This window comes from Astatotilapia calliptera, chromosome 4 (genome assembly GCF_964374335.1).
Source record: "Astatotilapia calliptera chromosome 4, fAstCal68.1, whole genome shotgun sequence".
NCBI lineage: Eukaryota > Metazoa > Chordata > Actinopteri > Cichliformes > Cichlidae > Astatotilapia > Astatotilapia calliptera.
Genome location: NC_137425.1, coordinates 18,130,312 through 18,156,949, shown reverse-complemented (window position 1 = coordinate 18,156,949; position 26,638 = coordinate 18,130,312). Strand labels below are relative to the sequence as shown.

Here is a 26,638-nt window from a genome sequence, read left to right as displayed (position 1 = left end):
GGGTGGCTGGTCTCAGACGATCTTGGAGGTGAACCTGCTGGATGTGGAGGTCCTGGGCTGGTGTGGTTACACGAGGTCTGCGGTTGTGAGGCCGGTTGGATGTGCTGCCATATTCTCTGAAACACCTGTGGAGACGGCTTATGGTTGAGAAATGAACATTCAATGCACGGGCGACAGATCTGGTTGACATTCCTGCTGTCAGCATGCCAATTGCACGCTCCCTCATTGCTTGTGGCATCTGTGGCATTTTGCTGTGAGACAAAACTGCACATTCCAGGGTGGCCTTTTGTTGTGGGCAGTCTGAGGTACACCTGTGCACTACTCATGATGTCAGATCAGCATCCTGATGTGGCACACCTGTGAGGTGGGATGGATTATCTCAATATAGCAGATGTGCCCACTACCACACATTTGGACTGATTTGTGACCACTGTTTGGGAGGGATGGTAATATTGTGTATCTGGAATGAATTTTAGGTCTCTACGTCCATCCCATGGGGAATGGGAGCAAAAACAAAAGTGTTGCGTTTATATTTTTGTTCAGTGTAAATGGCTCTAAGTGCATTCATGTGTTGAATAAACAAAGATTACATGTTAATGTTTTGTTAGTACCCTTATTTCATTGTGTTACATTTCACCCCAGGATATGTTACAACTAACCCAGACTAGGGGGTTAATTGTAACATTTCACTCTTTGTGTTTGAGACCATACCATTCAATGGGTAATTGTGCTGCAGAGAAAATAGCTGCACTATTTAATAGCAGAGACATGTAAATACTTTGCATCACATTTTGAATCCACTACCTTAAACGAGCTCCAATTTACAGACAGAAATGTCAAAAATGTTACAACTATCCGATAGTAGTTCATCTCTGAATGTTTGTAAAGCATTCCAGCCTTAAGCTTAACAACCGATATATGGGGCGACTGCCTCTCTCTCCCTCCCTCTCCTGCTGCTACTTCAATCATGAAACTGATCAATGATCAGCTGATGGCTTTTCTGTCGCGAGTCCGTCTCTCTTCTTTGTTTTTGGCTCACTTTGCACCAGAAAGAGGAAACCAGCGGCTGAACAACAGCAGCACATTTAACCTTGATAAGCTGTAGTTAGAATTTATTTAATATTACTTTCTACACCAGGATCCTTTTCTACGTAACTGACGGCTGGTAACTGTGCAGGGGCGGATCTAGCAAAGTTTAGCCAGGGGGGCCGATAGGGCATTAACAGGGAAAAGGGGGCACAAAGACATACTTTTCTTTCTTATTCTCATTTAGAATGTCTAGTTTTTAATAAATAATTATCTGAATCTTACACCCAAAGTTTTAATTTGATGTAAAATGTATAGAAGTCCATTACTGTATATAGTGACTATTAAGTCGAATATAACCTAGTAAGCTATAGTACTTTATCCTTTGGGAAGGTACCATCTGTGCAGTCTGCAATTCTGTTGAAGAAAGATGTTGAATCTATTTAATTATTAATAATTGATTTCTGTGCATTTTTTTCACACTGCATCAAATTAAAGTTGATTACATCGATTAAGCATCATGAGCTGGTTCCCTATTTTTTTTTTTTTTTTTTGCTGGGAGTTTGCAGCCCTATTGGTTAGGTTGCTTACTCTTTAAAATACCAGAATAGGGAGGATGCAGTAAGTTTAAGTTTATTAGATTGATCAGTATTGCTGAACCGTGAAATATTTTGGGTGCAGTGTATTTTTTGCATACAGGTATAACAGACTAGCTTTAGTGTTTTTTGGTTTTTAAACTTGAGTTTGAACTTATACAAAATGCAGCAAGATATTAAAAAAACAGTTTTATTGATTAAAAAAGACACTATATCGGATTCATATTGGTATCGGCCGATATCCAAATTTATGATATCGGTATCGGACATAAAAAAGTGGTATCGTGCCATCTCTAGTTACAACTCAAACTTTTAGTTTCATTATCTCAAACTGTAACTGAAATTGAGTTTTATTTTTTATTTGATTTGTACTAAAAGTCTGTGAAACACAAAGAAAACCATGTAAATGTTGGCATAAAAGTATTTTAATGAATGAATGTGTGCAGTCGACCAGTGAGTCAGAAGTCAACACTTTAGCAGTGAGTGACCCTGTAGAACTTTGTTTAGGATTACAGTACTTCTCTCTTTAGTTATATTAGTACACTTTTAATACTGGAGCGTGACACCTTACTGGAGGAGAAGTCTGTTTTCAAGGTGTTTGCTCTTTGCTTACATTGTGGAAATAAAATCATCAAAGAGCTCAGAGTCAGGGCGTCACGAAGCACAGCATCTGAAACTGACAAAATAATGTTACAGGATTAAATATCATCTAACTCTAAGCTTTACAACATTCCTCATGAAACATCTCCAAGCTGTAAAGAAACAGTCACTGTGGATCAGGGGCATCAAACATAACACCCAATAGAAAATCAATGCATAAAACAGGCAGCAACAGGAGCCAGCGTTGTGACAGAACTGTAATAAATGAAATTGATGTACATAATAATCCAAATGAAAATCTAAAGAGGAGACAACAAGTTTAGAGACTCCTAAAGAAGAACCATTGTTGACTGTGGATGTTTGGATGAAAGTGATGCTCAGTGACGAATGTGCACGAGTCAAGCAGATGATGCTGAAATGTTCATTTATTGCTGTTCCAATGACACAAAGATGACTGATGATAATAAGCACATTTCCCCAAAATGGACTATATGATGAATAAACCCATTGTAAGGAAAGGCATGAAATATGAGACCATGTGGTGTTAATTTAACAACTTACACGATTATTGAAATAGAAAGGGATATAGTTGGAGACGATCTAAGACAGTTTGTTTGAGCAGCAGGCAGCAGCGCTACTAAATGTCATATCACCCTCTTTATTTTCACATCAAGGCACCACAGGATGAGCGGCTCTACTGCAGATACCTGCCAGGTTCATATTAATTAAACATGTCAGGTATAAATTTAGGGCCCAAACTTTCTCAGTGATTTATCTGAAGTAAGTTTAAAAAAACAATTAAATATCTTACTGGAAGTCTGTGCAGTGAGCTAAGAATCAGAGTGATATGCTCTTTAATAAAAATATCGTTGCACTAGTCAACCAAAAAATAAATCAGTAAATCAGCTGTTCTTTAAAAAAAAAGCTAATTCGGTTACAGCCTTAAATATAGATGTCATCTGCATTGTGGAATTCACATGGTAAATAATCCCGACCTTCTAAGTTTTATTTAACAATCTGAGAATGGTTCCCGTAAGACTCCAATAATGCCAGTGTCTGTATTCAGGCAGATATAATTTAACCCTTTTAATAAGATCACTGTCTTCACAGTGACGAAGGCTTGATTGCAAAACACCATAGTTGCAATTAATATTCAAATAGTAACTATTTTGATTTTAAAAGTTCTTTCGCAATAATCGTACCAATTATGGAAAATTTCGAATCAATAATAATCATAATTATCATAATTATCATATTATATTATATTATATTATATTATATTATATTATATTATATTATATTATATTATATTATATTATATTATATTATATTATAAAAATGGTAAATGGCCTGTATTTGTATAGCGCTTTACTAGACCCCAAAGCGCTTTACACAACCAGCCATTCACACACTGGTGATGGCAAGCTACAATGTAGCCACAGCCACCTAATATATATGTATATATATATATATATATATATATACATATATATATATATATATATATATATATATATATATGGTGTCAAAACTATTTGGGTCAAAGATCAGACTTATGTCATCGTTTATGTCAATGTCAATTTCATTGGCAAACCAGCGGAGCAACCAGAGGCTCTGCTCAGGCACAGACTGGCCAAAGCCTACTGACCTCAGATCAGTGATTGAGTTGAGCTTTCGTCTTACAGCTGACACAGAGCTGAAGGTCAGGAGGAGAGCCACACAGCAGCTCATCATTCTTCCAAACATCTTCATCCTGTGGAGATTTAAGAAGTCACTGTTTTTACTGTTCATGCAATTGCTTTTTAAAATGTTGTTTTCTTCAGTTGAAATCAAAAGTTACTTTTTTAATATTAGAGTTTACTTTTAATTAAGAGGGTGTTAAGAGAGGCTTGTTAGTGAGAAATGTTGTTTTCTCAAACGGCTTTAACTTTGTGACATAAAGAGAGAAAATCACACTAATAACTTGTATCTGTAACTTGTTGGCTGAAGCCTCCTGTCAGCTTCAGATAAATAACAGGGAAGGATCGCTCAACACTCAGTTTACAGAGGATTAATTAAACAAAGCAAACTAAGTAATTCTTTAACAAAGAGGTGAAGCATATTTTATAGCCATGACCAAACATGCTTTTATTTTATTCATTACACTTCTTTTAAACCAGAATTTTATTTATGTTGTCAGGTGTGGCTCAGAAACGAGTCCAGTATCTAAAGCAGTGCGTGCGACACGACAACAACCAGGTTTCATGATACTCACCTCTCCCTCTGTCAGAAAGTTAAACTGATTACGTTTGTCAAAACTGTAATATTGCAGACTTATAGATCATTTTTCATGTGAATGAGTATGTTTGTAATTTAAGAGAAGGCAGACTAAGTGCAGTGTAATCCACTCCATGTTAAACCCACTTCACTGTATCTTTAAATATAAAATAAATGCTGCATTAGAGACCAGGGTAAAGTCATGTGAGTGAAAGTAAGCAAAAATGAATCCACCAGGAAATGAGAGAACGTACCTGTGTAAGTCTGCTGCTGTTGTTTGTGTGAGGACAGTCGTAGCTCCTTTTATGTTTTGCTTTTCTTGTAAATGAAACCAGAGAAACAAGCTCTGCTAGTCGTGAAGAGGAAGTTTGATATTCCAAATATTTGGATGAGGCTATTAAAGAGCAACACCATCATGGATTTAAGGGTTTCTAGTTTAGCAGTCACGTAAAAGACCATTTTATGTCCAAAGTTTCAATATGGACATGTCGACTGTAGGGGGAGAGGTGTATTAGAATAATTCAGCCTTCTGGAGATCGTGTCAGCAGGGTTGATTAAACTTTATTTGCCTCCAGCAGCAGGCTCACTGAGTCTATTTGTTTCAAGAAATGTGTGACACACAAAGAAAGCAATGAATGTGTGTGTTGAACCAACGAGTCAGAAGTCAACACTTTAACAGAAGTTAACACTTTAAAACACTTTTAAGGACTTACAGTGCTTCTCTTCTATGTTATATTAATCCACCTTTAACACTGTGTAGCCGGTCTGGCCTGAAACTCCGATCGCCGTGTTCTCTGTGTTGTGCTGTGCGAATGACCAGAGGAGTCAACTCTCACTTTGGCAGCTGGGGCGGATTTATTCTCCCATAACTCTCCTCAGCGGTGCGTCAAGGCGACTGTTCAAAATAAAAATAAATCCGTACAGCAACTTCATCTTACTGGGCTTCTGCATGCACACCTCTCCTCAGCGGGGCCTCTAGGCGACTGAGGTGCAACACAATAACAAATTGATCTATTAAAATACTCGAACACATCTTTAAACATATATAAGAAATTAAAATGCACTGAATTGTGACATTTCCTCATCAACAACAAAATTTAGCTCTAGGGAGACCCCATTTACCAGTGGCAATTTTACATATTTTTAGTTACATATATTTAACAATAAGTTGAAGCAGTGAACATGAATTACAAACAACTAAAAGATATAACCAGTAGGTCCTACACATGACACAAAAATAAAAGAGGGAGCTCACATACCTGTTCAAAAGAAAAATAAATCAAATCTGAAGGTGGGCTTCTGCACGCACACCTTCAGGGGAGAGAGAAGAATAGCGGACCACATGAGAAACCACCTGCATGCTCCTGTGCCCTAACCTGAGATCGGCTAATTAGCATGCTGCAATAAAGTGCTGTACTCGACAGAGAAACAACAATTCACACTAAAACATCTGACAAAACTGTGAGACAAAATGCATCAAAGGTCAAAGGTCACACAAACCAAATAAAAGCTCCCAAAAAATAAATACAGAAAATAAATATATATAAATAAACACATATTCATAACCAAAACTGACAAAGCAAAATAACACTACAGGATGGATCTTTGGTGAAATATAAATTATTTTTTTAAGACACCCGTTACAACTGCACCATGACACAATAAGGGAGGAGAAGTTTGTTTTCCAGGTGTTTGCTCTTTTCAAACTTACTGGAAAAAATCATCAAAGTCCTCAGACCTCAGGGTGTCACCACGCACGGCATCTGAAACTGTCAACATAATGTTACAGGATTAAGCCTCTTCTAACTATAAGCTTTACAACATTCCTCATGAAGCATCTCCAAGCTGTAAAGCTTTACAGTCGCTGTAGATCAGGGGTGTCAAACATAAAGCCCAGCTAGGATGGGGTGTCTGGTGATCTGTACCTCAATTCAAGACATTTTAAAATCCAGGGGAGGTGCCAACAATGCAGGCCTAGATGTTTGCTGTATTTTATGGAGCTACTAAATCAAATTATTATTATTTTTTGTCACTTAAATGGTTTATTTCCTACAGAATAAAAACCCTGAATCAACATCTGTCTCAGGTCAGCCAATAAGAGGCTATGCCGAAGTGCATGCTCTCCTCTTTGAACAAGATAATGAGTTAAATGTTATCTTTTATAGTGGCAGGAAACAGGAACTACAGCAGAGGTCATCCTTATTCTCAGATATATGTAGGTTATAATATAAACATAATGAAAAGAGCCAGACAGGCTGAAGGAGCTGTTATCGCCAATATGCTTTCATATCAAGGACGGACTTAAGTGGGAAAGATTTTGAAGCTATTAAAGGTTTAAACGCTCCTGTCAATGTTCCCTCTAAGGCAGCGGTCTCCAACCTTTTTCGCGCCACGGACCGGTTTGTGCCCGACAATATTTTCACGGACCGGCGTTTAAGGTGTCGCGGATAAATACAACAAAATAAAACTAACACCGGTACCGAAAAAAAGAAGATTTATTCATAACATACGTAAAAAGACCCAGGAAAACAGAGTTAACGATAAAAACAGTAACAAAATAACGAAAAGAAAAGAGGGCGATGACATTAATGCCAAGGGTTCTGAACTTATGTTTTGTTTTCACAGTGAACTGATGTCACTCATGTTGCAAAGACACTCATGCAACTTTGGTCAGCCACCAAAATGTTCATATAGAGATTATTGGGAGCAGCAGAAATGTTGGCCATGATGACACATTCACATTTGTCCACCCAACACCCCACCTGATTGTCTTGTAAGTAGAGAAACAACTTCCTAAATGAAATTCATCTACCACAGTGAGCAATCTAGTTTCCTCCAGTGCTGGAATCAGGCATGACAGACAGCATGTCTCAGGAGACCAGCTCAGTTACTGCAGATTAAACTGAATCATGTCTTAATTCACCCATTTTGTACTATTAGACGTTGGCACTGCATGAAGCAGTTTGATTATTCTACAGATCGATGTTTTATGTATTGCCTTGACTTTGATGCTGGCCCTCAAAGGGTTGATTGTGTCTGCTGACGAGTCATTTTATTGATGGACAAACAGCACATTTCAGATTTAGCTTTAAGTGCTGCCATTTTGCTCCGTCCTTCACTACATCCCAGAACTTGTGTTTTCTTCCTCCTGCCTGACAGCTCCATATTTAATATAATCCTGCCATCCACCTGTGCATTGTTGGTGTTATTGATGAGCTGCAAGTCAGACTCAAAACTGGATCTCCTTCCATATACAACCCTCATTCGAGACAGACCAGCACCATCTCACAACCTCATGTTAGAAGACAAGTCCAGTATTAAAATGCAAGTGCACTCGTCAGTTCTTCCCACAGCTATAGGAGTTAGAACCAGCAACATGTTAAGTGCAGCAGTCTCCCATAATCTAAGGTTTCTCCATGTTGCCTGCTACTCTAAATCATGATCTCCTTCCAAAAGTCTCATCTTGACCAGTGACCCCGTGTTTCCAAAGAAATGTGCCTTGTTGCAGTCCATTTGCAAAATTGTGTAACTGTGACAGAACAGATTAGTCAGATCAGAGTACAATGTATAGCTAAGTTTATTTCTTAGGGTCAGACTCTATAGCAGTTGCATTAGACAGCATGGTCTCCTCCACTTCAAACTCTGAGGTGGTGTTGACATGGGGAGCTGCAGTGGTGCTGTTGTCCAGAGAGGATTCTTCAAGGTTCACTTTAGACTCAGGAGCATCTTCTTCCCCACCTGTAATTGGAGGAAAGAGAACCCCACATTATCACTGTTCAAATTTTAAAAGACTTGACAAGACCCTAGTTTACCTTTTCCAGCCATTTCACTTTTGCCATCAGTCTCTTCAAGGTCTGGTGCAGACAAGTCAGGAAGCAGTCCTTTCTCCAAATCTATTATTTTAAGAAGTTTCACTTATTACAAAACCAGACTAAAAATTAGTAATTACTGTTGCCCTTCTGGTTACCAAGTTTGTGTATTCCACTTCTCCACTGGCTGCCATACACAGCAGGCCCACCGATTTTATTGAGACCCACAGGCAGCTTCTCCACAGGTAGAGGCCTGCTCTTCTGTGAGTGCAAGACCTTCACTGGTCCTAGTTTAGCTTCATGTTCCCACACTTCCCAAAAGAAAATAGGACACCATCAGACTTTCGAGCACAAAACTGGGTTAATGCTGACATCTAGTGGTGACCAGCATGCACAAAACTAAACAGCAGCTACAATGGACAGACTGGAAACTCTACCCTGATTAGTCCTCAGTGGTTCAGGTTCCACTGGTTTCCCAAACCCACGGGGACCAAATCTCCCTTGGCTGATGGGCTTACTGCGGGGCTGGACGACTTCATTCTGGCTTTGACACTGCCCACAGAGGTAGTCGTTCCCATCAGCTGACCGCCATCTGAAGAGAATCATTGGCACGTTTTAGTCAGTCCCACATGCATTGACTTTCAATCATCTGTTGGACACTTTCAGACACACCTTTCATTTATGAAGGTGCATGCTTTATTTGTGGATTCTGCATCATTCACTGGGACAGCAGTCAGATGGCATGTGATGTAGACCTAACAAGAGAATTTGTCAGGAAGACAAAGAAAGCACATCTGCAAGAGTACGACTTACTGCCACAATACATTCTCACCTCCCCGTTGTCGGCATTGTGGAACCTAAAGGCATCGATCACCAAGTGGAGCTTTTCGTCTTGTGCCCTGGGTAGGAAGAAGGCCCTCGACCCTGGAAGCCTTGAATCAACCAAGCACCTAAACAAGATTTTAGGGTAATGTGAGAGTCAGATAAACTACACTTAACTTGCATTGACTGTAGAAACTTTAACCTCAAGTCTCCATAACTCAAACCATTCTAGCCAGCCTTTACACCATCTTCATCATCAACAGTTACACTCCCTAAATGGCTCATCACTTTAGCCCCTCATTACTTTGCAACTCCCGCTCAGGCTTAAAATCCACTCTAACGTAGTCCAAATCCAGGCCTTTGTGTGCTTACCCATTTTCAATAAAACTGTATCTGGGTTGAGTGTTCACGTCTGGGTGAAGAGTGGCCACACAGCTGTTCATGAACACCCGGAGTCCCGCGTGATGTCCAACTCTGACTGAGGCCTCGATGCTGATGGGCTCGCCGAGGTAAAACACATTAACCCCACGCTCGTGCTGCCAGTCGTCTGCACAGAGAGCAGAGCGGTGAGCATAAAATCAAGGCCAAGAAGTCAGTGATGGAAGTCAACTCACCTGTCATCAGCTTCAGGTCAAACTCCAAGCGTTCCTCTGTGGTCTGCCTAGATGTGAAGGGGATCCAGGCAGGCTGGAGTGGAGAGCTGGACAAACTGTACTTCCTAAAATACAAAGCACGTTTTTAAAAGAGTGAAGAATATATTGATAATCTTTGAAGGTGTACTTTATTAAAAATAAATAAATGGGAATACAGACCTTTCATAATGGCACTCAATTGGAATCACAGCCTCCTCCATTCGGATTACGCCATGAGGAGAGGCCACAGGAGCGTAAATGAGGAGGTTTGTGTAGACTAGACATCCTTCAGTCATCTGTGGAGAGCAGGTGTGTTTATAAGTAGACGATGTAAGATTTAATACGTGTATAAGCTGCAGCACAGATTAGTTACCATGTGTTTGGTGCCGCAGTCCGCGAGGCCAGCGTGGATCCTGTACTCATCCTCAGAGGCCGCTGCGGCTCTGCAGTCGTCGCTGCCCTCCACTCCAAGGCGGAGGTCGTCGCTGTTAACAGGAGCTCCAATAGCAAACATGTCTGCCTTGATCACGACCTCCAGAGAGTCCGGGTGGCAGATCACGCCAACGGTGTTCACGTGCTCCCGTTCTTTTTGCTCCTGGTGCGCGCTGTGAGTGTGGCTGTGGCTCCACGAACGCGGAGCCCTCTGGAAGAAAGCATGAAGCGGTGGCGGCGGGAAAACTAAAGATGACTGAACGCAGAGTCCCGACAGGAAGAGCCCAACGAGGAGGTCAACCCAAAAATGTAAAGGCTCCATAAAGAAAACAAAACGAGGCAACCAGCTTCGGACCGCGAGCGCTCCTGTCTGACCCACGAGACAGCGCTCTAGGCTGACACGAGGAGCGTTTTAAGCTTCAACCAATCAGCCTCGTCAGCGTACCCCGCACACCTGAGTCCACTCAAACACTAATGAGCTTCTACCTGCATCCACGCAGTCTCGGGGTTCCTCTTGCCTCCTTTCCTAAACTCCCTTCCTTCACAGAAACCTCATTGAGATTAAGAAAAAGTGGGTAGGAAAGACGGGTAGGAGGCTTCATATGGATTTGGGAAAAGATATAACTACGTACTTCATGCAGATCGTGTTAACGAGAGCAGTCTGTGAGAAATTGTTGGAACTGTACAAAGATCTAACACCGAAAAAGGGTGCTTTGTGTACCTCGTGGTTGTAGTAGTTGCTTCTATGTGAGTAATTTACTTGTAGGGGAGACCGGGGATAGTTGTAACGTGGGTCAGTTGTAACACTTCCAATTTCTCCAATCAGGGCTAAGTTTCAAATGATGTGATTCATCCTGTGCATGCCCAATTCAGTTCTGCTATCACATGTGAAAAATCAGCACATTTTGTCAAACACAGACAATTTAACATGAAAAAAAGTAATTTGTATGGCAAAAAGTAAGTTTTTCTACTTTATTTCAATTTGTAATAGCATTATTTGCTTTTCAGTTAAACTCATCAAACTTAAATTATGTTATTTGAATGTCTATGGGGATATATTCTGTGTAGGTCTTTAGTGCTAATGTTTTAGCCGTTGGCTGTAATGTTAGCGAGTTCATGGCTATAGGAGTCTGGGTCAGTTGTAACAGCAACAGTCTGGGTTAGTTGTAACAATAATGCAGATGTTACAACTTACCACACTTTTACTTTAACTTATATTAAACAAGTTGGGGCAACGACATCAGCAGAGAGAGGTTCACTGGTCGCATTTGTATATGCGGTTAATGCCATTGGCAACACAATTCCTCCACTGTTTGTGTTCCAACACATACATTATGCAGACCACTGTGTCAGAGATGGACCAGTAGGAAGTACTGGTAGTGGAAATAAGTCAGGATGGGTGCAAGAAACAGATTTCCTCATCTTTCTGAAGCACTTTGCAAACCACACCAAGGTAAGCCATGAAAAAAAGTAATGGAATTGCGATGCTGGTGAACAACTACATTTTTTCAGCTTCATTGTTATGTTCAAAATTGGTGCAAGAGTTGTAGGTTATAATGCCCACTGAGCCAATGAGGCCAAACTCAAGGAAGACCAACCAAAATTAATGAAATATTCAGTTGCAGAAAATTCCATAATTTGTCTTTTTTGGGGGGTTGGAATATGTTCAAAAGCTAGATTTCTGCATTCTGTCACACACACACACAGAGCTACATAAATGGATGTAAGTGCATTCATGTGTTGAATAAACAAAGATTACATGTTAATGTTTTGTTAGTACCCTTATTTCATTGTGTTACATTTCACCCCAGTTAGTTGTGTTACAACTAACCCAGACTATGGGGTTAATTGTAACATTTCACTCTTCGTGTTTGAGACCATACCATGCAATGGGTAATTGTGCTGCAGAGAAAATAACTGCACTATTTAATAGCAGAGACATGTAAATACTTTGCTTTACATTTTGAATCCACTACCTTAAAAGAGCTTCAATTTACAGACAGAAATGTCAAAAATGTTACAACTATCCCCGGTCTCCCCTACTGAGAGGGAGCGAACGAGCGCGTAACTGGCACATTGGATGAGTGGCTCAAAGCTGTGAGCGAGGTGCCCACATGGCTCTGTCGTGAAACTCTTCTTCAGTGTTCACGATGAGTGTTTAGAGCTGATGCCCACTCACTGATGCTCAACGACGACACTGCTCAGATCAGGTGCGATTCTAGGATCAGAGCTTTGGGGGTGCTGAGCACCCAGAGAGCTGCTCAACCAGGCAAAATAAACTTTACACGTCTTCCCTGTCTCTGTCAGTCCCTGCATCCTTAAATGTCTCCAGTTGTCCCAAGTTCTCTATGACTGCCTCCTTGGTGCATTTAAACCCCTGTTCCTCCCTGTCCTCGTCATCTGTTGTCTTCGTCTCTGTTATCAGTCATCATAATTTCACCATCTTTGTGCAAGTCTGCAAATTTCTTTATTAAATCATAAGATTCTTAAATTCATCAAGTCTCTTTGTGCCTGGATCCTCGTCACAAAACACAACATCCCTGTTTTTGTTACTGTACATTTTAACACAATTTAATCCCCAAATTTTGAAAAGTCTGTAACAAAACCATCAAATCTGATAAAGTTTATTTAAATGCTGCAAAAGATGAATGGATTGGAATAGAAAAAAATACACATCCTAACCTTAATTACTGGGGGAGAATAATGAATGATGCTCATAGTGAGTAAAAAGTAAACTGAGTGCATTTTTGGACAGAGATTCACTTTTAATGAGTATGTATAATATAATACAGATACATACAAAAATACTCCCAAAACAGAATAAATTATTACAAAATATTAATAAAAAAAAATAAAAATGGAGGCAACTTTGCCTGTGGTAGAATGTATACAATGTATGAAAAAATCTTTACTGCAGACACTAATTTGACTAATTTAATAATACTAATTTTGTGTTGTAAGATTTATGAGTTTCATGCTTTCATAGTGGTACTTGGGAGAGCTTGACATTTTCTCAGGTGGTACACACTGTAAAAAGTTTGAGAAACACTGATAAGTGTATGTGTGCTATTGGAAAACATTTAAAGCTGTAGTACAGAATCTTTGAAACAAGCTTAAAACATTTTTAGAATATAAACAGAGCATCTGCTTCTCTTTACAGCTCCTCACTCCATCAGGGCTGTTTGGCACTTTCTGATAGTGTGCAAATGTGATGTATGTACTGTGGCAGTCATACAGACGACTGGACGGTCCAAAAGTTGGCCTACCTATTACTGGCTGAGGTTTTAGTAGAGTTGTGGCTGAACCACATAAAAATATATCATTAATTTTAATCTCCCAAATCAATGATAATGTTATGTTGGAATGTTGTTAAAGAGGGTCAAAATGTTTCAACCCAGTTTGTTTAGCAGATTCTGTATAGCAGCTTTAATATAGGGAGAACACAACTTCCTGATTGTGTGAGTACATTTTTTTTTCTTTGTCAGTTTAAACAGTTTCTGTTGTGCCTGTCACTGTTCCCTGTCTGTTTTCTTACCTGGTTCTTCCTGACCTTGTACTTTCTCATGTTCCCCTCTTTCCTCTCTCCCTCTTTGGACTGACAATCATACACAAATAGATTGTATTCAATTAGATGAAAAAATTAAATTAATATGAAAAAAATACTATTAAGATCGCTAACAAAAAGTCCTCTTTCAGTGTACTTTCAACCAAAAGGCAAATAACCAAACCACATGAACATCTAATAAAAGATATAAATATTGAAACACTGATCCAACATTATCTTTTATTGACGGATCATTTGGTACACAGGTACACTTTTACCTGAATGTTGCTCCTTTTTTTGAAAAAAACTTCCTTATATCCATTATGAACCTGGCTGTCTCTCTGCACACACACACACACACACACACACACACACCAGGAGTTATAATGTTAATGGGCATTCAGTCAGTTAGCTAGTTAGTATCCATTTCAAACAGGACAGTGGTAACAACAGCAGGCTACGGACAATTTTAAGTTTTACATTTTAAATATGCTATATAAAATTCAATGGGAGCAACAGGACGGTCAAATGTCGCTGATTTTACTACAGAGTAGGACGGATTGTAGGGTAGCAAACATCGTCGGAAAACACGTTTTCAACACTGCAGGTTACCTGGTGTAATGGTTTTCAGCTAAAAAGAAACATGGTCTGACTCCTACCCAACTATATAAAGAGTAACTGCAGGTTAAATGCAGCTAACATGTCCTGTTTTCAGCCAGGCACTTACACCTCCGCTCCGCTGCGTCTCACAGTAGGGGAGAGACGAGCTGGAACAAACCATTTTGTTTGGGGGGGGGGGGGGGTAGCTATACTTTTGTTGTTGAAATGTTACGTACTGTATGCTTTTTATATTTTTAGTAATGTGTCACAAAAACAGCAAATATTGTCAAAAAAGTAAGAAATCTTTGGGGGTGCTTCAGCCCAAAAATGGGCTAAAATCGCCCCTGGCTCAGATCGTCATGAAACGGGGCAGAAATCAGCTGATTTGCGCTGTCTTTATCTGAGCAGTGCGCAGATTTCACTGTACTGATTTAGTAACGATGTTAGAGATTGAGGAAATGTTTGTTAGATGTTCATGTGTGAATATTGCAATGTGCAACAAAGAGACAAAACAAAACAAAAAAAACCCGAAAGCAAAAGAGATGAGCGCATTTACGCACGTGGCCCAGTAGCACAGTAACCTTCATTGTTAACAAAGGCAGAGCTGATAGTGAATAATATAATACAGGTCAACTGTTACACCCAGAGATGAGAAATATGATGCATTCAAATAAAATGCATCATATTTCTTTTTTACTAATGATTTATTATTTACATTTTATTCTTTGTTTATGTATAAGGTAGTTCTCTGGTGCTGTGTGTGGGTCCTATAGAACATAATTCCTATTTTGTCTTTCTTTGCTTTAGTTTCATTTACATACACTTTTAGGTGATATTTTATTTCTGAGGCTTTCTAATGAATGGCCCTTACTGAAAAAAACTTACTGAACAAATTCATTAAATGAATCACATCATATATATTTCCATGTACATGATGTTTTAAGTTATTTTTCTGTGTGTGGGTAAAGAGAATGAAAAGGAACTCTTGGAGACGAGTGTCAGGGATGATTTTGTTACAGAAGGGTGGCAGCAAGACTGAAAGGGAAGGTTTACAAGATGGTAGTGAGACCTGCTATTATGTACAGTTTTGAGACAGTAGTACTGACAAAAAGACAGGAGGCTGAGCTGAAGATGTTAAGATTTTAATTGGGAGTGATGATAATGGACAGGATTAGGAATGAGTACATCACACGGACAACTCAGGTTTGGAGACAAAGTTAGAGAGGTGAGGCTGAAATAGTTTGGGCATGTGCAGAGAAGGGACAGCTGGATGTTGAAGATGAAGCTGCCAGGAAGGAGGAAAAAAGGAAGACCTCAGAATGAAACAAATTTCCCACGTGTGGGACTAATAAAGGTTATCTTATCTTATCTTATGTAGTGAAGGGGGACATGCAGAGGGCTGCTGAGGTGACCCCTGAAGGGAGAAGCCAGAAGATAATTTTCCTGTGAGTATGTAAGTAACGTTCACAGATTTATGTTCTGTATTGTTTTACGTATGTTAGATCTTTCTGTGTTAAGGAAGCTATAAAACCACCTCCCACACTCTGCTCCACCAAGCATGGCCTCCTGACTGCAGGAACTTCACACAGTCACACAGAAACAAACTAGTTTTCTTATTTAATCTGTGTTTAGTTGATAATGTTGTAACCTGACTGTTGGAGGCAGTCAGAAGATTCGCATGTTAGAACTCTATATTTGTTTTTACTTGACTAATTAAAAAAAAAAAACTTCTTGAGGATGTTGAGGATTCATTTTCACTGTAGTTTTTTACTCAGAGGGGTGTGCACCCAGCACGTGACAACCTTTACAAGTCAGAAAATCTCAGCGTGGAGCTCGGAGACCAAGGGGAGGATTTTAACAGCTGCTCTCGCTTTGAAGTCGTCTTCCTGCTTCGAGGTGAAGAACAATAAATAGGGTGAGGCTGTCCACAGAGACTCACAAGAGTGTGAAACAAAGAGGAAAGACACATTATGACTGAGCTGCGGTGGATCTCAGAGCTTCTGTAACTGAACGGACAATGAAGGCGAGGCCGGCCTGGATTCTTATTTTCTTTCAGCTGTTCGAAGGTAAGAAATACGGACATTTGAATCATATTAATAATAATGTGTGTGTGTGTAGACTTAAACTAAAAGTTTGTGAGAGAAGGTTTGAAATCATAAACCTTGGTAATGAATAAAAGGAACATTTGATCTCATGATGGGGGAAACAAATCAACCTCCACAACGAGATGTAAAGAAAGTGGAAAATCTGATGGCTCCTTCTCCAGCTGTTTGGACATGTGATAGACAGAAGGGTTAATCCTCAGGGATGTTGAGACATATTTCCGTGTGGAGTTAACGTCTATCATTCCCTCCTTCAGCCAACGCAGAGGTGATCTTAAAACGTCTGACGGAGGGTCAGGCTGTGGTGATCTCCTGCTCCCCTTGGCAGGCCCACGGAGGCCTGACAGGCCTCCACCTGTACCACCGCGGTGTCCAGAGCCAGACAACCCTGGTGTCCGTGACTGAGGCCGGTGAGGTCACGGTCGCCACGGATCACAGAGCTCGCCTGGTGCTCCGTGGAGACCTGAGCTCCATGAAGGTCAACGTGACCATTTCTCGCTTAGAGCTGAGCGACACAGGGCTGTACATGTGGGATCTGAGCTACAGAGACACTAACAGCTCTGATCAGATGATCCTCTGCGCTCAGAAGACCTTCGTGCTGGTTGAGGTGGCAGGTATGTGGTTACACCACCTCACAGTGCAGGATTCAAGCTTGTTGAGATTTAACTGTTGTTTGTGCTGCAGGGAGGCCGTGCCACTGCTCTCCTAGTTACGCCCCTCTACTCTGGACCATCTTCACAGCAGCAGGGCTTCTTCTGCTGACCCTCACCTGGCTGGCCATCCAGAAATGTGTGAGTAGTTACCTCAGAGATGCAGCTTTAACTGAGCTCTGATAGTTTGGTTGCATAACTCCATCAAAATAACGGCTACAGCTGCACGAGTGAGTTACACGAGGCTAATTATCGATTAATGTGTCGGCTATGATCCTGGTCTGACAGTCATCTGTTTTTTTTTGAGGGAATCTTCTGATAAAGTGTGATGTGTGACTGCAGCATCGTTACTCAAAATGTGCAAAAGGTATTAGCAGACAGGAGCCCAAGTTAGAGGTGAACCACAGCAGGATCTGTGTTCAACAACCCAGACAACCTCAAATGACTGTACGCTTCATTTCCTGCTGCGTTATTATTAATACCATCAGTTTTGCACAAAATAGCCAAGGTGCAAAACCCAAGGACAGAACAGTTTCTAATGTAATTAGTATCATTTGCCTTTTTAAGTAACAAACTTTATTTATAAGGTCTGTGATCAGGTACTGGTGGAGTGAGCGTTAAAGGAGAGATTACTGGAGTATTTTGATATTTTCAGACTGAAAACCCCCGAGGGATTTTTTATTTTATTTTTTTAAATCAAGACGACACATCCAAGCTACAAAAACAAAAGCTGAAACTTTTTGTTCTATCACAATCTAAAAAAAACCCCAAACATGTGTTGTAGGTGAAGTTAAGGTCTCATCGCAAACCACAACCTCATGCTCCGATCTATGAGGAAATGGGCAGGAAGCAGCAGCACCAGAGCCCCAGAGGCCCCCAGAATAACCACGAGGCCCCCTCGCACCTGGAGGAAGTCAACTTCCCCGTGTACGCTAACCCAAACATCCGACAGCTTCAGGACAACTACTACGCCTGTCCCAGACAGCTCAAACTGAGAGACTGACACCATCGGGCCAACGGTGCTGCGAGCAGTAACAGGAAATAACAGACGCCTTTGCAAAAATACAAGCGCTGCACACGCTCTGATGGTGATTTGCATTCAGGATACAAAAGGATGAAGAAATAGCACGAACCTCCACTGAGGCGACTCACTCTCTGAGCAGTATTCACTTTTAAAATTGTATTTTGTACACATGCATTTAGTTTACTTTGTTCTTTTTAAACATAATTTAAGAAGTTTTTCTCTGTTCAAAACCCTTTTTATATATGTGATCAAACATTTGAGTGGTGATACTTAAAAATGGTTAGTGATACTTGTAACTCATTTTGGCTCAACTTGAAAGAAAGGCAGACGTGAAAAGTAAAAATGAGGTCAGAGGTCACATGTGACATTTAGAATTCCTGCACACCATTATCAGTTAGCAAAACAAAAATAGCTCTTTATAACATTATTATCACTTTTATCTTCAGCTAAATCTACTGAGCTTGAAGGAGCAGTCAAGCTGACATTTTAAATCCTTATACCAGGGGTGTCGTTATATGGCTTGGGGGCCAGAAACAGCCAGGTAGAGAAGACCTCCCCCATGACCAGTCACACTACACCAAAGTAATTAAGTAATATATAAACAAAGTAACAGTCTTTTCACCATCTACTCTTCCATTTCCATTAACTACAGCAGCATTTCTTCATCACAAACTCTGATGTTCTGCTGAAATTGCACTTTTTTTCCTTACATCTGGGAGATTCAGTGTGTGGTTAAACTTCTTCACAATGACAGAAATGAGTTAAACATCGCTGTTTACACGATAAATTTTTACGCTGATAACACACCACACTTGTAAGAATCATAGTGTCTGAGTCAGAAGGCTTTTTGTCAATTTTAGACCAATAAATCATTGAGTCGACCTTAAAGACCTCGATGGACTGTTAACCCGACCCCGCTCTACACTCTGTGGAAAGTCTTTGAGCTATCGTGTTTACAGACAGGACAACACACATTAAACCTTCTTGGTGGAAGCAATACATGAGAAGGGGACGGCTTTAACAGCCAAGTAACAAAAAAATGCTATTTTTATTAATATTTGAAAGAAGCTCCATAGTTCATGAAAACATTTGTTTCGGTGCATGTCATTTAACAATCACATTCTATGAGGAGTAAGAGATATACAGAGAGAAACAAAATAAAAACAAAACATTACAAGCCACTGACTTCTCATTAACTCTCAGTACAGACGTTTTTACTTAATAATTCAAACAAAAGAAAAAAAAAAAGCAGCCCTAATCCCATAACTTTCCCACCCACCCTCTGTAAAACCTTAACCGAGGAGAAAAACAAACAAAAACAACAACAACAACAAAAAAAACCCTTGGAGGGTGACAGGCTAGAATCCCACAGTGCTAAAGAGTGAGACGCTCATTGGTTTTTAGGAATACACAGCATGGTGATGTAGCGCTAGGCCAATCTGAATCAGAGGGTGGGGGGAGGAAGCTGGAGATGGAGGTCTCCAACCCCTCTCTGCCCTCTTTATCAAAGAAAAAAACAAAACAACTCAAACAAATAAAAACACATTGGATCCCCAAAACCCCTGCAATAGATCAGCCACCTACAGCAAGTAGGCCATAAAATCCCCACCTTCACCCCTCCCACCCCCACCCCAAACACTTGTGCATAGTTTCATGATCCTTTTACAACCAGCTCACGTTTTACAAACATCCTCCAAGCTGTGAAAAATGCTCCACAAAAAGAAAGAAAACAAAATTCATCTATTATTAACATTAATACCCGCTGTGGGAGAATGAGAGCGAGAGAGAGACACAGAGAGAGAGAGAGAGAGAGAGAGAAAGAGATTAATGCACAATGTTTCCTGAATCAGTCAGGACGGGACCTCATTAAGAAAACACAATAAAGATTCAAACATACAGCATTTTGCATGTTATTCACCATCTTTTTTTTTTCTTAAACAAACTCAGACCATTTTTGTTTTTGTTTTTTCCATGTAAAGCAATTTTAATATATAGATTTATATATAAAGCACTCCATTTTTATTTTAAAGTCCATTATTTGGTTATTATGTAACTGCTACGGATTTAGAAACAAAAGGTATTCTCTCTTCTTCTGAAATCCATAACTTTCAGTGCTTAGAATTGTTTCTTTTAAGTCATCCTTTGTTTTTTTTTGTTTTGTTTTTTTCTTTAAACTCATAAAAATGTACATTAAAATGGCGTGGAGTTGGTACTCTGGAACCCTGGCCTTCCTGAGACAAGATCCACTTTTTCGTGTGTGTGCAAGATAGTGAGCAATTATGTCTTTTTTTGTCTTCTTTTCTGTTTTTTTTTATATAAAGGAAAAAAATATATATAATCAACATAAAACAAACAGGCTTCAGATAGTCCATGAACAACATTAACACAGAATAAAGAAGGTTAAACATAACAAGACAACACTGTTCAATCCCAGAGTTCTGAAAGTAGCACAATAAAATCTTCATTCTGTGAAGTGTTGCACTTTTTCTTAAAAATGGAAGCATTTGTCCTTTTTTTTAAAATCTTTTTTTAATTTTTTTTTTAGTTTCCCCACATGGTTTCATTCCTTTGTTTTGCTGATTTGTTTCTGAACTCCAGAATAAAAACTGTAAACTGTCAGTGGCCTTGCAGAAGAACAGATGAGTGAACTAAGAGAAAACCGAACGAAAGCTAACAAACCCCGAAAAATAAAATAAAAATAAAAAGGTAGGCACCTCTGAATGAGCCCTAGAAGCCAAGGCTCGGTCTGATGTCATGTCCTTCACCCTCCGTTGCTCAGATTTGGGAGAGCTGAAGTCCTTCTACCCCAATCTATGGCCACAGGTCTGCAAAATACTTTTTTTTTTGCTGCATTTTTTTTTATACATATGATTTTTTTTGATTTTTTTTAAAGTTTATAGTCTGAAAAATGGTGCAATACTCAATTATGATCCATACTTTCTTGGATTATTCCACAATGAAAGCCACTAAGGTAGATAAACATTACATTTTCTTTTTAAAAACACACTTATTTTTAGTCCTTGAGTAAACATTTACACATGAACTGTCCCCCCAGATACCTCTTCCCCCCTCCCCTCAGTACTTGTATCATGTTGTTCATATAGCTGGATGAGGGGTGAGGCTGACACTCAGTGCAACGCTAGAGGCTAGTAACAATTAACATCAGAATATAGTATTTGACAAGCAAAAAGAAAACAACAACAACAAAAATGATACTGAACTGAAGAGAAACGTGAGGCAGAGATCCCTCCGCTGTAATCACGAGCTCTCACGCATCGTTTCACCTCGCAGACATTCATTCACAACGTACAGTACAAGCGGCCTTGTGCAAACACTCAAATACGACTGATGTAAATTTGCCTTTAAAAAAAAAAAAAAAAAAAAAAAAATCTTTTTAAAACCGATCTTTGTTTTTTTTTCACTCTGAACTGATGCTTAAAAATAAAAATAAAATAAAACTCCAAAGTGAATGAATGAGACAAGAAAAAGAAAAACACTACAAAAAAAAAAAAAAAGTGTTCACATTACATTATTGGCGCTTCTTTTGATTCAAGTATTTGTTTTCATTATTTTGTATTACTCTGATATGTTTATGATCTTGTCTTCTGGGAAACATTGATGTTGGATACAGAGGGTAAGGAGCTGATGCCAGGGCAGAGGGCGGGGAGGTAAGGGTAAGGGTGTGGGTGGGTGGGGCGTTAGGCTTAAGTGGAAAACAGAAATCTAGCCATAGACACACATACACCCACAAATGTACGCTTGGTTGTATCCTGTGTATGAGCTAGCATGTGCATATTCAACCCAGACCTTTGTTTTTAGAGATTTGCTAATTCAGCTCTTTTTGCCCCCAGATCCTCGACTGATCCACGACTGAGAAGTAGATTTTACTCGAGCTCCAGTTGCCTTTGAGTCCGTGTGACTTAAAATAACAATAATAAATCGTAAAAAAATCAGAGGGGGGAGGGGAGGATGTGATTTCCAACACTAGACCGGTAGATAAGAGTGCAGACGAAGGCGTGGGAGAGGGTGGGGCTTCTCAGTGCTGGTGAAATCCCAGGGCACGTCTGAGACTGTCCTGGTCACCCATCCCTCCCACTCGGTTCAACTTCCCCCTCCTCCCGTTGATTCAAGTCCAGTGTGGAGCAAAATGCAGGTTTTTCAGGAACAATCGCACAAAAACAGACAGCACAGGCAATAGTGATTGTTTCGTTGAATGATGCGAGTCTAAAGTGACTCTGGAAGAGGGTCAAAAACCACCCCGCAAAGAGTTTTAAGACTTGGTACCGAACTTGAGGTGCGTCTCTTGTTTCTGCTGATACGTCAGATCCCCGCTTGGACCCCCAAAGTCAAATGTGCAGACATGACCTGTTTTCTATATATTCATATATATGCGTGTATACTGGCTGGCACAACCTTCAGGTTTGGAGGTCCAGAGTGAACCTCCAGGATACAGCTTCTCCCAGGCGTGGCTCGGAGAAACGAGCCCAGAGAGGGTGAGAAGGCGGCAGCTTGCAGAGAAACAGAAATCAGGCGTCTCGGCCTCAGAGTGCACAGCTGAAACAGACTGTGGTTTTTTTTGTAGTTTCTAGTTTTTGCAAAAACCTTGATGATAAAGGAAAAAAGAGAAAGAAAGATAATGTTTTTGGTTTTTAAAGAGATGTACCCGATGTGACCCATAAACAGTGCACAGACACATACAGGGACGCTCCCTCCTCCTCCTCCTACTGGTGAGTGACCAGCTCCACTCATCTGGCCTTAAGCCTCCCACAGCTCCCACAGCCCTGCAGCGATAACATACACTCATTGTTGCTAAGGATAAATCAGGATGTGGCCAAAAGTGGAAGTAGACTTTTAGAAATCTGTTGGCACAAAAACTCAACTTGGTGCCTCCAGCAGGTCATTTAGTGTCATCTAACAGCTCTGTCCACTACACGCCCCGCCCCCACCCTTTATTTTTTTCTATTCTGAAGAGAGGCTCCATCAGTGTCCCCTACATTTGAATCCAGGTGAGGTTTCAAGAGAAGCTGCCCGGTAATAAAGGTTGAAAGGGTTAAGTGGAAAATTGGCGGATGAAGGGGATGGCTGTGAGCGAACACCTCCTTGTCTTTGCATAGAAATGGAAGGCTGTCATCAAGTTGAGGTGGTTCTAAGTGATAACTGGGTGCTCCCAGAGTTAAAGCACCAGCGTGAGCGAGGCCCATCAACACTAAAAACGATGGGTGTGTTACGACACAGCGCAGTGGACGCTCGGTCACCCCAGGATGGACAGAAGAAGTTGGCTTGTCATCCTGGAGAACCTTAAACTACACCCCCCTCCTTTTCATCCTGATTTGACTCCTCAATTCTGAACCCCCTCCCTCCCTCCCTCAGTGATTCACGCGGCTGAGGCGTACCTCTAAACTACACGCTGGTTCTGCCTTGGAGGCAGCGGCGGTGGGAGGGACAGGAAAGAAGATGAACACTGCATAAAAACCATGAAATCATCAAATATAACAATCGTTCATGATAACAGCAACAATATCAGCAAACTTCTCACAACAAAACAAAATTAAAATGCACACCAGCAACTCCAATAAAATAAAAAAAAGAAGAAGGGGAAAATACAATAAAACAAAACATCAGTCGACTCCGTCTCCGGATAAAGTGATCCTTGCAGGAGAGAGACGGGAGGAGAGAGTGGAAGTGGAGGTTGCTGACAGACTCTGGTGTAGCAGTAGTAGTAGTGAGTAGTAGATTCAATACAAGGTGGCGGGCCAGTTCTGAAGGAGCTGCTCTTGGGAGGAAAAGGAGAAGGAAGAGGAGGGAAGCTAGTCTGTAAGGGTCCGCAGGGAGGCAGCGAGCGAGCGTGGGAGATGGAGGGAGGGGGCGAGGGCTGCTGCAGCACTGCACTCTGCAGCAGGCAGGCACTCAGTGGCCACACTATCACACAGGTTGGCAGGACCTCCAACAACAAAAACAATCCAAAAGCGGGGGTGGGGGCGATCCTCCCTGCTGAACCCAGTAGAACATGAACACGTCGAGTGTTTCCAGACACCAAGGATAAAGATTTCAAAAGCTGCAATGTAACAGTGATATCTACTTTGATAGCAGAGGGGTGGAGTTCTCTGAGGTCTTTTCCTGCCACCACCCATCATCGCTTGACTTAGTTCTTCTTTGTGTTTCCCTTCACTTTGCTACGGTTTGACATCCTTTCTGGTCCCGCTGACTCGAGGGAAGAAGGACTCCAAAAAATAAAATAAAATAAAATAAAATTGGGGAAAAAATAAAAATAAATTCACATCCACGTCAAGTTCAAAAATAAGTATACAGAGAAGCCACTAAGCAGATTGCTTTTTTTGTCTTTTCAATTTTTATTTGCCAGTGTTGCTTCTCCTTTCTTCTGTTCGTTGGCATTGAGGGTATGAGGAGTAGCCGTGCTCTTGCTATGTGCTGTGATAAGACCACCAACTCACACAAATCGTTGATTCAGACATTTCTTGAAATGCAAATGTGGGTAAAATGGAGGGAAGGGGAGTCATCTGGTCTTCTTGTTTTGGTTTGACGCCATCACCCCGTCATGCACGCACGCACACACACACACGCACACACACATGCACGCACACCTGCCTGTCCTTCTCCCCAAAAATCAGTCACAAGCATAATCGTGGAGAGTCGGGTGGTGTGTGCGTCCTTGTGTTTAGACAGAAGGCCAGCGTGCTACTCTCCTGACACCCTGCTGGGGGAGACAAAGGGAAGCTATAGTGGCAGGGTTTTTTTTGTTTGTTTGTTTTTTGTTTTGCAATGAGGAGATGAGGGCCGGTACAGGCGGGTGGATGGGTGGGTGGTGAAGTTGGCGGGCAGACCGATAAAGTGTTTGCAGTTCATTCGTTACAGTCTCCTCTATTAATCCCGCGAGTAGGGGTGCTTGGACGGTGAGAGTCTGTGGCTATAATATTGCACGTCGCTTGAAATGGTTGCTTTGCAGGCGGAGTGGGCGCGCACGGTAGAGGGGGCGAGGCAGAGGCAGGGAACGACTTAAGTTTTTTTTTCTCCTCCTCCACAGCATCAGTGACTGGGTCTGAGAGACTGAGACCAAACTGCGAGGTGTCTCCCCGCAAGTGAGTTGAGGTGCATCGAAGTGTTTCATCTTTACAGTTCCATAGTAATAGCAGTGGTTCATCACTGTCGCCCATCTTAACTGTACATGCGACGACCCCACCCACCCCGTCCCCCGACACCACCACATAAGATTGACAGACACATTTTGAATAATATCATTTCTTAGCTTTGTTTGCAATGGTTCAAGAAGAGAAATTAAAAATAAAACTGCAAAAATAAATGGCTTGAACAAGGCGAACAGAGTTGCATCATTCCCTTTGAGCGCTGTGAGGGGAACTCAATCTGCTTTTAAACAAACAAACAAAACTAAACAAAACAATGCACTGAAGTCGCGAGCTGTGGTTGCTTAAGCGGTTGTTAAGCCGCAGCAGCATGTACTCTCCACTCAGGTTTCACTGGCTCAGAAATAAGGGTGTGCAGGTGTCCGTATGCTTCTTCACCAAGTACAGAGTGAGTGAGGATAGCAGGGCAGGAAATAGTTTAAGGCTAATTATTAGTGCTGAGAGAAACAAATGTGGAGTCTGGACCAGCTGAAAGTTCAACAACCACTCTGATTGAAGGGTTTTTTAAACTTTGGGAATGACGCCTTTTTGTTTTCCATGGATCTCTGAGGTGCAGTATGATTGCCTCAAATAGGCAGTGAGGGATTAGTTTAAAGATGGCAGCTCGTCACTGTGTCAGTTTGACTAAAAGTACGTCTCGCACGGCAAAGTTCTCAAAAGTTCATTTCTGAAAAAATAAAATAAAATAAAGTTCTCGTTCCTGTGAAGAAAAAGCTGAACACTGTGATCAAAATATCCGTTATTGGGATTCACAACAGAACTGCAACTAAAAATGTCAGTAAAAACCCAGGAGGAGACGAGGCTGACGAGGGCGAGCAGCAAGGTGTTTCCTCGTCCTCCTCCGTCTCTCCTTTCCACCTTTACATCCACGCTGATTATCTCCACATTGATTTGCAAGGTTTTTGCTCCTGTTTGTGTTTGTTTTTGTAAGCCTAGACTCTTCTATCCTACATGGACTCCCCGCTCAGCAGGTCCCCAGGCAGCAGTGTATTGATTGGGGTGGGGCTCCCCATGACCCGTCCCTCCTCTCCACTCGGGGGTCCCCACAGGCTGGAATACTGCTGAACACCACCCCACAGCAGCTCTCCACCTGTTTTTGTTCCGCCTGCTCCCAGGCCGCCGCTGCTACTGTTGCTGCCGGCGCCGTTGTTGTTGTTGTTCCAGTGGGGCGAGTGCCCGATGGGGTGAGACGCTCCAGACCCGGTCCCGCCCATCCTTGTCTGATTGGTGCCTGGAGTGGCCTGCCAGCTGGTTGTTCCTCCGAGTGACTGGCCCTGTGCAAAGAAGCGGTTCACTTCCTCTTCCCCGGCGAACTCGGCCAGGATGGTGGTGTTCCCGAGCACGCACCTGCGTGGAGATTGAAGCACAAAGACAAATGATTCATG

General features: G+C 41.2%; 3 protein-coding genes and 1 long non-coding RNA gene across 16 annotated transcripts in view; 1 reads left to right on the top strand and 3 right to left on the bottom strand.

Annotated features, from left to right (window-relative positions):
• The window catches only part of LOC113020893 (zona pellucida sperm-binding protein 3-like), a 43,338-nt gene extending 32,764 nt beyond the window's left edge, over window positions 1–10,574 (bottom strand). Inside the window, exons 1-10 of one of the 2 annotated variants that reach the window (XM_080300351.1) lie at window positions 10,115–10,570; window positions 9,922–10,037; window positions 9,724–9,827; window positions 9,482–9,656; window positions 9,120–9,237; window positions 8,960–9,042; window positions 8,725–8,879; window positions 8,446–8,598; window positions 8,291–8,371; window positions 8,038–8,216 (exon numbers count right to left, since the gene is read on the bottom strand). In XM_080300351.1, the coding sequence (XP_080156477.1) occupies window positions 8,056–8,216; window positions 8,291–8,371; window positions 8,446–8,598; window positions 8,725–8,879; window positions 8,960–9,042; window positions 9,120–9,237; window positions 9,482–9,656; window positions 9,724–9,827; window positions 9,922–10,037; window positions 10,115–10,495 (1,527 nt within the window). In that variant the 5' untranslated portion in view covers window positions 10,496–10,570 and the 3' untranslated portion in view covers window positions 8,038–8,055. Of the gene's footprint in view, window positions 1–8,037; window positions 8,217–8,290; window positions 8,372–8,445; window positions 8,599–8,724; window positions 8,880–8,959; window positions 9,043–9,119; window positions 9,238–9,481; window positions 9,657–9,723; window positions 9,828–9,921; window positions 10,038–10,114 lie in introns of those variants that run through there. The other variant, XM_080300352.1, reaches the window with a different exon arrangement.
• LOC113020902 (uncharacterized) lies at window positions 2,030–4,835 on the bottom strand. The gene is made up of 3 exons (XR_013908527.1): window positions 4,733–4,835; window positions 3,871–3,975; window positions 2,030–2,298 (listed from the first exon to the last, which is right to left on the bottom strand). It is a non-coding gene; the product is annotated as an uncharacterized LOC113020902 (long non-coding RNA).
• Window positions 10,575–16,086: 5,512 nt separating the features above from the next.
• LOC113020888 (uncharacterized) lies at window positions 16,087–20,449 on the top strand. The gene is made up of 4 exons (XM_026165181.2): window positions 16,087–16,383; window positions 16,677–17,033; window positions 17,104–17,210; window positions 17,854–20,449. The coding sequence occupies exons 1-4, from the start codon at window positions 16,335–16,337 to the stop codon at window positions 18,070–18,072; spliced, it is 732 nt and encodes a 243-aa protein (XP_026020966.2). The 5' UTR covers window positions 16,087–16,334; the 3' UTR covers window positions 18,073–20,449.
• The window catches only part of tnrc6c1 (trinucleotide repeat containing adaptor 6C1), a 46,695-nt gene continuing 39,179 nt past the window's right edge, over window positions 19,123–26,638 (bottom strand). For all 12 annotated transcript variants that reach the window (XM_026165169.2, XM_026165170.2, XM_026165178.2 and 9 more), the window contains one exon: window positions 19,123–26,600. In XM_026165169.2, coding sequence (XP_026020954.1) covers window positions 26,201–26,600 — 400 coding nt within the window. In that variant the 3' untranslated portion in view covers window positions 19,123–26,200. The remainder of the gene's footprint in view (window positions 26,601–26,638) is intronic.